The sequence below is a fragment of the Balaenoptera acutorostrata genome, chromosome 10, assembly GCF_949987535.1.
Source record: "Balaenoptera acutorostrata chromosome 10, mBalAcu1.1, whole genome shotgun sequence".
Taxonomy (NCBI): Eukaryota; Metazoa; Chordata; class Mammalia; order Artiodactyla; family Balaenopteridae; genus Balaenoptera; species Balaenoptera acutorostrata.
Genome location: NC_080073.1, coordinates 28,580,278 through 28,594,731, shown reverse-complemented (window position 1 = coordinate 28,594,731; position 14,454 = coordinate 28,580,278). Strand labels below are relative to the sequence as shown.

The window sequence follows — 14,454 nt, the reverse complement described above, 5'->3', positions numbered from 1 at the left end:
TCTCAAGTCGGGACCTCCTTGCTTCTCAAGGCTGAAGTCTATCCAGTGCGGCAAAGCCAGGAGGAAGTTTAACTTTCATTGGAGCAGGCGGAAACATGTGGCCATCTCTAAGTCAATCAGGCCAGGGGGTTGAGATGGTCCAAACAGTCAGGCTGGGACAGGTGAGGTGAGCCAGTGAGGTGGAGAGGCAGAGGGTCGTGATGGAGGAAGACAGGGTTAGGCTTCCCAAGACCATCTGGGGAGATTAGCACAAAGGAAACTGGAATGCATTTACTAGAAGAAAAGAAATGGAAGCTGAGCAGGTAGAAAATAATGGACGTTCACTCCTTATTGCTTAAGCTTGTTGAGAAAATAACAGTAATAGTTTATGTTTATCAAATGCTTATTAGGCAACTGGCACTGCTCTAAGTACTTTACTCTTTTTTGGCACTGCTCTAAGTACTTTACTCTTTTTAACTCCTTCTAATCTTCTCAATTTAAGAGTAGATATAGTTATTATTCCCTCTTTACACATGAGGAAACTGAGGCACTCAAGTGATGAAAAGTTAAGTGGTTAAGTTGCCCAAAGTCAAGCAGATATAAGTATCAGAACCCAAATAGAATGGTTTGGGAGCTATTGCTTTTAACCACCAGTCAATACTCAAAATAGATCACCAGCACTATGGTAGGCAGAATTCTAAGATGATCCCCAAGATTCCTACCCCTGGTATATAATCCCCTCTTCTGAGAGTGGGTGAGACCCGTGAATGTAATAGGATAGTCACTCCTTAATTAGGTTACATCATATGGCAAAAGTGATGGTATTGTCATTCCCAAGACTCCTTCATAGCCAACTGGAGGGAGATTCTCCTGTTGGTTTTAAAGAGGTAAGCTGTTATTTTGTGAGGGGCCCACGTGGCTGGGACCTGAAGGTGGCCTCTAGCTGAGACTTACTTCTAGCCAACAGCCAGCAAGAAAATAGGGACCTCCAGCCTACAACTACAAAGAACTAAATTCTTATAAAACAAAACAAAACAAAAAAACTGAATTCTGTCAACAATCTGAATGAGTTTTGAAGAGGACCCTGAGCTCCAGATGAGAACCCCTGGCCAACATCTTGGTTTCAGCCTAGGGAGACCTGGTGCAGAGGACCCAGTTATGCTATGCCCCAACTTCTGACCTACGGAGCAGTGAGATAATAAACATGTATTGTATTGTTTTAAGACCCTAAGTTCGGGGATAATTTATTACCCAAACCAGCACCTTCTCTTTGCGGCCTTCTTATTTTCCCATGGGGTTCTCCACACCTTTTGTGGCACTCATATGACCCTTCACACCAACTGTCCTGGAGTGGTCACTGTATCGTGCAGCTCCCACATCACCTGGGGAGTTGTAATCAGCAGGTGAGAGCATTGTCAGGTCCACTCCCTGTCATTTTGTGCCACTGACACTTGATAGAGTGTCTGGTGTGTATGAGCTATTCTGTAATTGGTTGTAGAATGAATGAAAAGCCATCCCGTGTTGTATGCCTATAACATTCTACTTTATTATGGGAACTGATGGGGCCTGGGTTGTCGGAGGGTGCTTTCAAGAGCAGTTCCTGGTATACTTCAGCCTAGGGCCCCAGGATAGTCACCAGCCCAGACCTAATTTAATGTTAATTTTTAATGTGGGGCCTCCTATATTATGAGGGTAGTGATAATTCTCTCTCCAAACCCATTTGAGGTCTCTCCATCCCACATTTTAGTGTCTTCTCAAACCATCATTTCTTTGCCTTTTCACATCTGTGGAGGGAGACAGACCTGAGAATCTCAGCTTTGCTACTCACTAGCTAGGGATCCATTATTTCACTCCTCTGAGTATGTTTTCTTGTCTATAAATGGGCAAAATAATTCTTACTGCTGGCAGAACTGTTGTAAGGATTCTGAGAGTGTATCCTGTACTTTGGAAGGTAAGCTCCATACAGGTCACAGGCCTGCCCTTTTTGTTCATGGCTGTGTTCCCAGTTGCCCCCTCCCTCCCTCCCTCAATAAGTGCTCAATAAATTTATGTAATGAACAGCTTAGATAAAGAATTTAGCACAATACCTGGTAGGTAGTAAGCATCCCGCAAATGGCAGTTTTTATTACGTTATTTTGCAAAGGAGGAAACTCACCTGGGGATGTCTATCCAGGTGTTCTGTCCTGATTCAAATTCCACAGATTTCCCCATTTTATCACGCAATTTTTAATGAGGTAATCATACACGCAGGGGTCATAAGAACCTCTCTCAAAGCTCCCACTGACCAATGGACAGCCCTTAAATACAACACTCCCAAGAAAACTGACCCTCTCCCAGCATTTATGGGGGAGTCAGGATTCCAACAAAACCAGGAAGGACCAAATTCCAAAGCAAATAAACTCGACTCATTCCCCACCCTGGGGGAGGGTGTTCACCCCCGTTTTGCTAAAGATAGAGTGCCGGTCCTCCCGGGGAACTTCCTGGCTTTTATTAGTTCGTAATCCCAAATGTTAACTTTTCAAAGATTTTTCTTTTTTAAGTGTGGGTGTGAAAGTGTTTCCCTAATCACATCTTGCGGGAGGATCTGGAACATCTGTACATTATTTGAAAACCTAGCATCCGGTTCGGATGTTTGGGTGGGTGGGAGACCCTGCGTGGTGGGATGAAACAGCAGGGGCACGTTAAAAACAAGTCAAGATGGCTTTTAAACAGAGGCAGAAAAATTAGGCAAAAATTACAAATGGCTAATCACCTTGGCTCAATTACCCGTTTAATCAATAGCCCTCATCCCCCACTTTTAAATCAATAGCCCTCATCCCCCACTTTTAGCACCGGCGTAAGGGGGGAAAATAGGGCGCTTAGAAGTCTAAGCGATAAAGATCTTTCTCACCAAGAGCCAAGGGACAAAACTCATTACAGATAAGCCCAGTCTTCCATTTCCCCCGGACGCCTCTCCACGATTGCTAAAGTGGTTGCCGCTCCCCGGGGTAGCTGCCAGGAAATCGGTCCTGCCCCGCGGCGCAGCTTTCACCCAGCCAGGGGTTAGAGGCGCACTTCCTGCACCCTCCCCACCAGCAGGCTGTGGTGCGGGAACCTTCCCTCCTCCCGTGGAGCGGCGAGTTGGGAAAACTCCGCCACTGAGCCACCGCGGCGCGGGGAAAGGGTGTGTGGGACTCGAAAGGGCTGGTTTTTGCAAGCCTAGGATCGATATTTCTCCCTTCCCCCACCTCTCCCTGGCCGGGAACAAGACCAAAAGAAGCCCACAAAGAAAAAAAAAAAGAAAGAAAGAAATTAAACCCCAACGCGGAGCCCGAGTGCGAAGGCCGCTTGGCTTTGTTTCCAGGCAGGGGCATTCGCCGGGATGGGGGCGCGAGCAGGGAGTGAGCAGGGGGCGGGCAGGGCGCGCCCCACCGCGGTGCTGCCAGGGCGAAGAAACCCAACATGAAACCTCCTCGCCCTGTAAAGGCAGCAGGCCACCCCCTCCTCTCCTCAAACCGGAGCCAGGGCCCCCCAAGTCTCGGATACGCGAGCAACGCAGACGGGGGCGGGGGAAACCTCGCCAAGCCCGCTCGCAGCGCGGCGTCTTTAAGAACTCGCAGGACTGGAATCTGGCAGAGACTCGCCGGTCCCGAAGGCAGTCGCTCTCCTCCCTCTTTCCGAGACCCGTCCGGAGCGGCCCCCAGCCCCGAAACTGCCCCAGACGACTCTGCAGCACCCGGGGCTGCGGGCGGGGAGAACCGCGTTGTGGGACGCCTGCGAGGTGGGAGCCGAGTGCGGCTGCTTTAAGAGCGCGGGGCGCGCGCGCCCGCCCGCCGCCGGCAGCCCAGCTGCGCGCCCTGGGTCGCGCGCCGCCGCCACCGCCGCCGCGCGCCCCTTGCTCGCTCGCTCGCCGGCTTTAAAGTCTCTGCCAGGATCCATGCTCACATGTTACTTCCTGTATGGAGGCATGGCTAGTTTCCAGCCCCGCGCTCCCCGATCCTCCCCAGCTCGCGCCAGAGCCACAACTTTCAGGAGCATGGACTGAAGGCGCCCTCGCCCCAGCGCCCCTCTGAGATCCTTTGTGTTTCCCTCGGTTTCCTCTGGCTGTTTCTATTTTGGGGGGCTCTTCGCTCCTCCCGCCTTTACCCTCCCCTTCCCTGCTCGCAAACATGCCTTCTTCCTTCCCCGGGCCCTGGAAGGAGCTGCCTGCCTGAAGCCCGGAGACGCAGCGCCGCGCTCAGCCCCGCCGCCGCCCGCCGGCTCTCGGGCTGCTCTGCCGACTCAAGTTGGGGATCCTCGGCTGCTCGCCGCCGCCGCCTGCGGTCCTTGCCTACCCCGGGCCCCAGGTATCACCGCCGCCCGCCGACTCCTCGCCCTGCCCGCTCGGCTCGCTCCTTTTTGAACGGAAAGCAGCCCTTCTCCGCCGAGGATCGTCCCCAGCGTGGCTCCGCGGTCTCGGTCACTTTTTGAGATTTTCCGGGGGGCGCTCGGCGGCTTCCCGGATTCCAGGGGGACTTGGTCCGCCGAGCGCGGGGGCCCAGTAGAGCGGACTAGCAGGGGAAGAGCCCGGGCTTAGCGGAGGCTTACACCGAGGCAAGAACTTAATCAACAAGTTTATCCCCCCTGCTTTTTTCTTTTCGATGTGCGTTTTCGGACATGCGGAGGTTACTGGAACCGTGTTGGTGGATTTTGTTCCTGAAAATCACCAGTTCCGTGCTCCATTATGTCGTGTGCTTCCCCGGTGAGTGCCGGCCGCCGAGGGGACGCGGCCCTGGCCAGCGCGCGCGGGGGATGCGGAGTTGCCGCCGGGGCATGGAGCTCGGGTGCCCGTCCCGGGGACCCCGGAGAGGGTGGAGGGGGGTCGACGCCCGCGGAGGAGAGAGGGAGCCGCTCCGCTGGGTCTGGCAGCGTAATTAGGGAGGCTGGTGGTTGGGCAGGGTGGAAGCAGGGGCTGGCCGGGGAGGGGGACAGGGGCCGCAGGAGTCTGTCTCTCGCTCGGGTTTAGGGGGCCTGGGGGAGTCGGAGTCAGGAGAAAAGAAGACTCGTTCTGTTGACCCGCCGCTGTTCGGGAGAGCTAGCGCTCTGGGGCTGTTTGGGAGATTGGGGCCATGGGGAGTATGTCTCTGTGGGTTTGGGGGGCCCAGGGTGCGTCCGTCGCTCAGGCGAGGATTGAAGGGGTTCAGAAGGGGGGGGGCTTGATTTGCTGCTCCCCGACTCTTTGGAGAGGCTAGTGTTCGGGGACTGGAAGCTGGAGGCTGGCCGTGGCGGACTGGGGATGTTGGAAGCAGGGTGCATTCTGGTCTCGGGGGTCAGGGACGACCCTGGCTCGAAGCTGGGGCACGGGCTGAGCTTCGGTGCCGGCGCGATGGAGCCTTCCTGGGCGCGGGGGCCTGGGCGCGGTGGGAGGGCAGGGAGCAGGCGGTTTAGGGAAATTCGTGGCTCCCCCAGCCCGGGCCCGTGGCCCCTTTATCCCCCAACTCTGCTTGGCTGGGCTGCTCGGATCGGGGCGCGGGGGGGGGGGCGGGTCGGCGGCTGGGTTGCTGTTCGTGCCGGGGCAGATTTTTTTCTGTCTCGCGCTCTGCCTACCTTCATCTTTACCCTTTTGCAGGCTGTTCGCGGCTGGCAGACCCAGACCCGCTCCTTTCTGGTCGGGTTAAGACAGGAACAGTATTGGCCATTGATGAAGATAATAAATCACCGCACGTAGCGGTGTGCGGCTCGGCGACCCTCCACTTCCAGCCCTCCACCGGTCGACCCCCCCCTTCCTCTTTCCACTAGGGGAGGGCAGAAGCTAGCCAGCTGTCTCCCTCTTTCTTCTTGTAGCCTCCCCTTTCCCCCCCAGGCTGCAGCCCCGAGCTCCCTTCGGTCTGTCCGGCCCCCTCCCCCAGGTGGAGGCCTCGTCCTGTGCCCTAGTCGGGGAAGGGGTGGGAAGAAGGGAGCGATTCGTTTTTCATCCTTTGCTCTTCTAAGGACAGGGAACCCCCCCCCCCTCCGTTTTTCTGCCTTCTCATCCACCAGCTCCTGGATATTCGGAGGAGGCTGCGATGCAGAAAAAAAGGAATCTGCCCCCTGATATTTCTGCTCCCCCTTGTCATAGCCGCCTGTCCCCGGGTGGCCTGAGCGCACGGTTTTGGTGCACCGGGTCCCCCAGCTCCGTCGTGCGCCCTGGAGGAGGTCGCGGCGCTCTTGCTGCCCTCGGGGACTGGCAGCGAGTTTCCCCTTTGCAGGCACGGGGGTGGCCTCGAGGGGCAGAGAGGCAAAGCACTGTCTTTTCTTCGGGCACCTCGCATTTCCCTTTGCGCATTCTCCTGTCCCTGGAACCGCACGGAACTCTGGCCACAGCCCAGAACCCCAGCTCGGATGCCGAGCGAGGACGTGCGTTCACACTCACCCGAGGCCTGGGGTTTGCTCACCAGGGTCCTGCCTCCACTGGGACCTGGGGGCGGTGTGGACATTTACCCTTAAACATCTCCCTTGCTTCCCCAGTGCTCAGTATTTGTGTTAATCATTGCTCCTCCTAGACTTTTTTCTTTGTCGTGGACTTGCCGGCTGAGTGGGTTCAGGTGCACACTGGGGTTGAGCTTCGTAAGGGTCACGTTTTAATGGGGTGAGTGGGAGGCAGCAGGGGAGCAGCCTTGCGAAATACGAGGAATTTCTAATTCCACTTCTGGCCTTCTTACACTCGGGTGTGCAGTCAGTGGGCCAAGCCGCTATTTCTTTTTTCTGATGTCTGAGGAAGCCTTGAAATCCAAAATGGGACCACCAGTGATGCCGCCTGCGTCGGGCTGGGACAGTTTTCGTCTTCCACATTTTCTATGCGTGCTCACGCTACGAGGTAAATAGCCCATTCCGTGGTTCGGGAGCCGAAGGGTGTCGGAAAGGGAAGGGGCAGTAGTGCGAGGCGCGGGTAAGGAGGGTTGTGGTTTGGGAAAGTGCGCCCGGAGAGGGTGCAGCAGCAGCCTTTGCAACCAAAGTTAAAATGTCAAGAGCCGGAGACGCCTGCTTTCCATTTTCCGAGACTGCCGCGACACTGCTGGACCTCAGGGGGCGCCCCCGAGCCACTCGTCAGGCTCCCGCCACCTCCACCCGCCTAGGTGCCGTGGGGCCGCGGTGGGATGAGGCTGGGGCTGGAGGCTGGGCCGCTGCAGATGCGCCTGGGAGCGGAGAGGCGGCCTCAGCTCCGCCCTGGTGCTCCTGGGCGGCTCTCAACCGCTGGGGACCCGAGTTCGCTTTGGGACGCCCCTTCTTGGCAGCCCTGACCTGGGAAGGCTTTATCTGGTTGATACGAGGGACAAAGATGCTTCTGGTGTTGGATTAGGGTCCTCCTTGTGACATCTTCACCAAAATCCCTTGTTGGTTATTTTGTTTGTTTCCTCTCAGAATCGTGCTAACTTTTCTGATACATTTGTTCTCAGCTCCTGTGAAAGATACAGGGTAACTTTAATTTGGAAGGGTTTTGCAGACATCGCCCTGGCCTGAGTCTTTCCCCAGAGGATGGGAAACAGTGGCTTTTAGTCTCTCAACAACAGTATGGCAGGTGTGGGACCCGTGTCGCCATTAATGTTTCAACGGATGTTTCCATTTCCAGAGCACAAGTGTTACCAACATGATGTAGTGCATAGGACGTTGTTTTCTGACATCTAAAAAAAATATTATGGAAAAATTTATGAAAATGGAAAAATATAATGGGCCCCTGTGAACCCCCTACTCAGCTGTAACAGTTACAACTCAATTTTCCCTCTTCCATTGCCCACCCCATCCTCCCCAACACGTCATTATTTTAAAGCAAATCTTACACACAGTTCATTTAAGCATTGGGTGTATATATTTCTAATCATTGAGAATTTAAGTACCTCCAACAGCAAATAAATTATGTTATTTGGAAGGGTTAACATTTTGTGCATTTTACATTCTTAAGCTATTCAGCAGAAACTTAATTTTTTTTTTTAATTGACTTCTCTTTCTGCCCTCAGAGTTGAAACCCTTCTCTTTGATTCTGATATGTTTTGTACAGTAATGACATTACATCTAGGAGGCTGATGTTGGAAACATTTCAGATGGGTAAGCTCTTCTGCTGTGTACCTTGGATGTGTCAGAATCGGAGGATCTATGATTGATGCCCTGCGAATCTCCCTCTGAGCTGTCTCTTGGTGTATTTGCATGTACATGCTTTAGTCTTGATGGACATCCTTTATGGCCTTATTAGAAAAACGCAGAAGTAACATATTTGTAAGTCAGCAATCTTACTCTTCAGGGATGGGGTGAGAAACCATGCCCCCCCAGCCCCTTCCCCAAAGTGTCTTATTTGAAAATGGAGGATCTTTGTCCAGTCTTGAAACTTGGTCCCTCTAATGCAGTCATGGAATAAAAATTTCGATGTTTCCTTCTAAACAGTGTTCATATTACAGAGTTGATGAAGAATATTAGTACAAATAGGCATGACAGGACCTTTTGGAAGTAGGGAAGTTGCTGTTGCCACAGGCAGAATGGTTATTGGAAAGGTTGGCTGAAATGAGAAAAAGAACTAACCAGTTGTGAAGCTCTGGGCATCTCCCCTTAATTATGGACCCGTTTTCACAGAATAAAAGATAACATTGTTTAAATGAGGCAGTATGAGGAATGCTGATGATTTAACATAGCAAAATAAAACAAAAACCCTTTCTGATTCATCTTTCTATTCTGAAAAACTCCCAAGTTAATGTAGTATAATCAGTTACATATCACTGCACTAATTGAAATGAACTTTCTTGCCTTTTATGAAAGAGCATTTAAAATGCCCCAGAACAATTATTATTAGGGATCCCCTCCTACTTCCTTACCCCTCCCTCATTTTCCTGGAAACTTCTTGACCAAAAGGACAGTCTGGACACATTAGCCATACCTAGGTGAGGAAAGCAATTAAGTGTTGCTAGTGCTTTGTTGCTTTACCTCTTTCCTTTTATGGTGAAAGGTGGTTTTTTTTTTTTTTTTTTTCTTTTAAATCTGAATATACCTTCAGCATTCTACTCAAAAGCATGCAGGACAATGCAATGTCATTCCTAAGCAGGATAAAGTTGTAATATGGGTGTGCATTCTGAGTTTCAAGAATGAAAAAAAGTTGTGATTAACACTTTAATTCTAGGGCATATCTTTCATGTAGTCACATTTCATAAATCAGACTTTATGGGAGAAATTCAAAGCATCTGAAGTTATCTCAAAAGTGCTTGACCCCCCCCCCCCCCCCCAGTAAGCTCTTGGTGGGCTTTGGTTATAGGTTGACCATTATCAGGTGAGGGGTGGTAATGAGCGAAGCTGCGTTTTTGGCTGGCTGTGTAAAGAATGAAAGGTCTGTGTATCTAACAATATAAAGGAAGCCAAGGAGATGTGCCCTGCCTCCACTTTTAGTTCTCCGTCTGAGCTTGATCTGGGCAAAGCTGGTAGCTACTGAGGGAGGGCCTCAGGAAAGTGAGAATGTTCTTCTGAGAATAGCCTGCCCCCAACAGGCGGTGAGAGCTGCTTGTGGAATTCCATGGGCCGTTGCTGAATTTGAACCAGAATGAGGTTGTCTTGGTACACATTAGGCCCTCAGTAAGTATTCCCAAATGATTAAAGATCCCATACCTTTGTTTGCCTGTCTGAGAAATGGAAGTGACCATCTTGCTTGTAAAAGACCCAATTCCAGAACTGTGGCAGTGTTCTGTGCACTCAGAAGAGCAAATGCACATCTGTAAAAAAAGTTCTCTGTTACTGACTTTGCTTTGACTTTTTATTTTTTATTTGTTTACATGGAGTTCTAACCAAAAAAATCACTCCAAAAATGATGCATGTTTTTAAATACCGTTTACCTCTCCTTGCTTTTTTCGTACAATTCCTTTTTGTTTCAAATTTTCAAGACAAAGGAATTGTTAATGTCTCTTAAAAAAAAAAGTTTGGAAGTAATGTAGGTGAATTTCATTTTCAGAAAAGCCTGTGATGATTGAAATATGTAACTGATAAGTTTGTGGTTTTTTCCTATTATGAGAAGCACTGTGAGGTTTATCAGTGATGGCTGTGCAAGATCGCTTGAGGTAGCTAGAGGGCTTCATGAGCAGTTGTCTCCTTCTATAGGGACACCTATAATTGGAGGGGCCATTTCATCTGGTATGACTCGTAGCAAAATGTTTGGTGTTTCGACAGAAAAAATATATGATCTTTGTGAGTTGGTTTGCCAGGCCTATGCAGTCTCAAAATTTTTATGACTACAGCACTTGATATGATTATTTTTTTAAAAAACCATTGTAAAAAGTGCTCTTAGGGCTGGGTGGGGGAATGCCAGTCAGCTAACCAGGTTCCAGATGTGCCCGGTTTCTCTTTTCGGAGCCCCCTTAACTGAATTGGGTGGTGTTCCTGCTGCTCTTGGGGTGGAGGGTGGGAGGCAACTTCCACACTGAAGGAGGATCACTGTACTGTTTTATCTGCATATGAAAAGGAGAAATCTTTTAGGAGCCTAGAACTTGTTAATACTTTTTATTTCCTTTCTGAACCAGGTAGCTATGGAAAGTTGTTTAAAATATATCAGAATATCATCTCGAGCCAATCGGCCTCTGCCATTACTAGCTGTGCTGCTTTAGACAAGTTACTTAACTTCTCTATGCCTCACTTTTTTGCCCTCTCTTTCTCTGCAAATTGGCATAGTGATAGGACCCTGACTCCTAAGTTCTTCGTGAGGCTTGAATGAGAATGCATGCTAAAGGACTTAGCACCGTGCATGGTAAATAGTAAGTGCTCAATAAATTAACCATTTTTTGTGTGTGTGTGTTAGAGAGATTTGGGTAGGAATATAGAGAAAGAAGAAAATTGAACTGAAAAAGACAATTACATGTAAAAACAAAAACATTTTCAAAAAATTTATATAAACGTGCATGATGATTTTTGTGCCTGGATTTGTTCTTGAGGGCGAGGGAGGCTGGCATGAGAGCATCCCATGTATAATTAGTAAAATGGTTACATTTTGAGGTTTAAAGAAATGAGAAAGCCTCCGTGAAGTCTGAGATAACCTCCTTGCTCACATCGCAAAGGAGGTCTCCTCTTTCCCTGCTTAAAAGGTGAAAAATGTTTTCTGCAGGCTTAAAATGTACCATGCAAGATCCCTGTGTGGTGTTATCCTCTGTAGAAAGAGTTGCTTGGTCCTGCACCCTGGAATGCCCATCTCCCTTGTAAGGCCTGCTGTGCTGTGTGGTAACCAAGGAGGAATGGGTCTACCTTTGACTGTCATTTCTGGGTTTTAATTGTGTGCCACTAATGGGAAACAAACAGTAGTCTTTGGGTGTTGCTTTTATTTTGTACTTGTGTGACACTTGAACACACGTATGCCCTTGTCTCCATATCTTCATGGATTCAGACCTGCAGAGTATACGAGAGAGAACCACACACTGTGCGTGCAAAGCTCCTGCCCTCTAATCAGTTTTTTTGCAAACAGAAATCAGCATGATGGTTTTCTGACCAAACAACAAAATGATTTTAAACTACTCGACTTAGCTATTTTGGGGCTGTAGCAAAGTGACACAGTTGGCTGCCGAAATCTAGCAACTAAAAAAGAAGCAATGAAAGCATAGTTCATGGAATATGTAACACTTCCATGTAAGAAGATAGGACAACTGCTCTTATTTTTGGGTCTGTGATACTATTTTCTTAACAAGGAGAGGGAAGCAGGTTGTCAATTGATACTGCAGTGGGTATACTTTTGAGGAATTCATACGAGTTATTAGATGAATCCAAGAGGTGTTTGAATTCTGACACCATTGCAGCCACATGAATTCCACAGTGCACTTAAATCAGATAAACTCATCAATTTGGAATAATTTGGGTAGGAGACACAGCCATTAGCCATTTACCAAACATAAAAGCATAGTCCAGATTACTGAGGAAATGTCATCGACTTTTCAAGAGTCAAGTTAGTCACGAATCATCAGTAGGATTCATTTACAAAGCGATGGTTATTTATAAAAAATAAGTTCTGTTCGTTTTTTAAAATATATCACTTTTCCTGAAGTGTTTCAATTCAGTGAGTGTGGAGGTTAAGAGCCATAGTCTTGGCCTTGGCTATGTCACTGGGTAGCTGACATTTCACTATGTCACTGGGCAAATTCCTCAACATCCTGTGGAAGTGGGGTTGGGTGGTAGTGGGGGTCTGGGAGACTTCAGAGGTCCAGGTTGAAATTCTTGATCTGTTGTAGCAGTGTTATGTTGAGCAAATGGGCCTCATTTTTTTTTTTTTAATTTTTATTTATTTATTTATTTTTTATTTATTTATGGCTGTGTTGGGTCTTCGTTTCTGTGCGAGGGCTTTCTCTAGTTGCGGCAAGTGGGGACCACTCTTCATCGCGGTGCGCAGGCCTCTCACTATCGCGGCCTCTCTTGTTGCGGAGCACAGGCTCCAGACGCGCAGGCTCAGTAATTGTGGCTCACGGGCCTAGTTGCTCTGCGGCATGTGGGATCTTCCCAGACCAGGGCTCGAACCCGTGTCCCCTGCATTGGCAGGCAGATTCTCAACCACTGCGCCACCAGGGAAGCCCGGGCCTCATTTTTTGAATCTCTAAAATGGGAACAATGGTTATAAGAGCCCATACTCACCAAGCACTTGCTATGATCTAGCCGCTGTGTCTGAGCTTCTTATATGCCTTTAATCCTCTCTGGAAGAAACCGTGAGTATCCTTACTTTAGGATGAGGAAACTAAACCCAAAAGGAGGTTGTCACTTGTTCAAGGTCACCTTTGTTGGGGGGGTAGGTAAAATATGTCTCTCTAGTTGTCTCTCAGAATTATTTTGAGTCAGGGACTTCCCTGGTGGTGCAGTGGTTAAGAATCTGCCTGCCAGTGCAGGGGACACAGGTTCGATCCCCGGTCTGGGAAGATCCCACATTCCGAGGAGCAACTAAACACGTGCGCCACAGCTACTTAGCCTGTGCTCTAGAGCCCGCGAGCCACAACTACTGAGCCTGCGTGCCTAGAGCCCGTGTTCTGCAACAAGAGAAGCCACCACAATGAGAAGTCCGTGCACCGCAACAAAGAGTAGTCCCCGCTCGCCGGGAAAGCCCGCGCGAAGCAAGGAAGACCCAAAGCAGACAAAGATAAATAAATAAATAAATGGGGGAAAAAAAAAAGAATTATTTTGAGTCAGAATGGTTGCTGTTCATTTGGAAGATGTTTTTCCTAATTGCACAGGAAGGCCGGTTAAAAGACAGACCCAGCCGTTTGTATTTGACACTACTATTCCCATATAAGCAAGTACCATAAACACTGGGTGAAATAAAGGTGTTTTCCTGTATTTGCTACAATTAAATAAGGAAGTAAGGCAATTACTATAGCATTTTATTTGGTTACATTGAAGAGATGACCTTTCTGCAAATTACTTTAGCTTCTGAATAAGCTGATAATAACTGTGAATAGAGTGAGTTTGCTGTTGGTGAGTTTTTCTGAATCCTCTTCAAAAAGATCTAAATTCATTTAGTTTATAATTTGAGAACTTTCGTCTGGGGCGTTGAATATGGTTATGTTATAATAATGGGTTATTATTGTCATCCCATGTATCATTTGAGTGTGGCCTGCAGGCTCTGAATTATGACTTCAGGAAAATGTCTAAGGGAGTTGTGCTTGGCACGAGATGGTTTGGGTTCTGGATTTTTTCTCTGGAGTTTAGAACTAGCCATGGAAGCCCACCAAGCCAGCTGTGGGATCTGGGCAAGACCCTCAGTTTCTTTGGGGTTGTTTTCCTCACCCTTAACTAAATGGCTTCTAAAATTCTTCCGGAATTTTTAGGGATTGTTGATTACACACTGGGTGGTTTGGGAGGTTGTGGCCTTTCTGCAATACACAACTCATATTCCCAGCCCATATTGTAATGTGATTTGTGAGGGGTCCTTCCGGCTAGCTTTACTCTGAGAGTTTGCTTTTTAAGGCGTTAAGAACCCTTTGATTATTTCGCAAACCCTGCTGCACAATATCCCGGGCGAGTTAACAAACAAGGTAGTGAGTGGATCTTGGTTAATGAAATGCCTGTAAGCTATTTTTTTTTTTAAACAGGAAACCTGATTTCTCCTGGAGTCCAGGTTTAAAAAAAAGGAAAAAAGGAAGTTTGCTCATGCCAATGAAGTTATGCCTGGATTTTAAAACTATTGAATGTGATTTAGGATTGGGATGGTGGTGGCAGAATTCTTTATCTAAAAAGAAATCCCCAAGGTAGTTCCTGAGCTTACTCTGGAAAAGAGGAATGGAGAAAGGACAGTCATTTGGGTTATTTGGAGCTCTGCAGGGGACCTCTGGCCAGCAGGTGCTCTGTTTGGCCATATTGTGTTGAAAAAAAGTTGAATTAAAAAACGGGGCATTTCTCATTCATGTCATCAAGTGTATCCTGAATGCCTGCAGCGTGCCAGGCACTGGGGAGACAGTGGTGACCAAAACGGATGGAGACTCCTGCCCTCATGGGGGCTTCTCATAAACGTCTGTGCAACTCCTGGAAAATTGGAAGGTATAGCAACGT

General features: G+C 48.7%; 1 protein-coding gene across 3 annotated transcripts in view; it reads left to right on the top strand.

Annotated features, from left to right (window-relative positions):
* Window positions 1-3,925: 3,925 nt before the first annotated feature.
* Window positions 3,926-14,454, top strand: part of PTPRG (protein tyrosine phosphatase receptor type G) — a 731,557-nt gene continuing 721,028 nt past the window's right edge. Inside the window, exon 1 of one of the 3 annotated variants that reach the window (XM_007192374.3) lies at window positions 3,926-4,699. In XM_007192374.3, coding sequence (XP_007192436.2) covers window positions 4,615-4,699 — 85 coding nt within the window. In that variant the 5' untranslated portion in view covers window positions 3,926-4,614. The remainder of the gene's footprint in view (window positions 4,700-14,454) is intronic. The other 2 variants (XM_007192373.3, XM_007192375.3) reach the window with 2 other exon arrangements.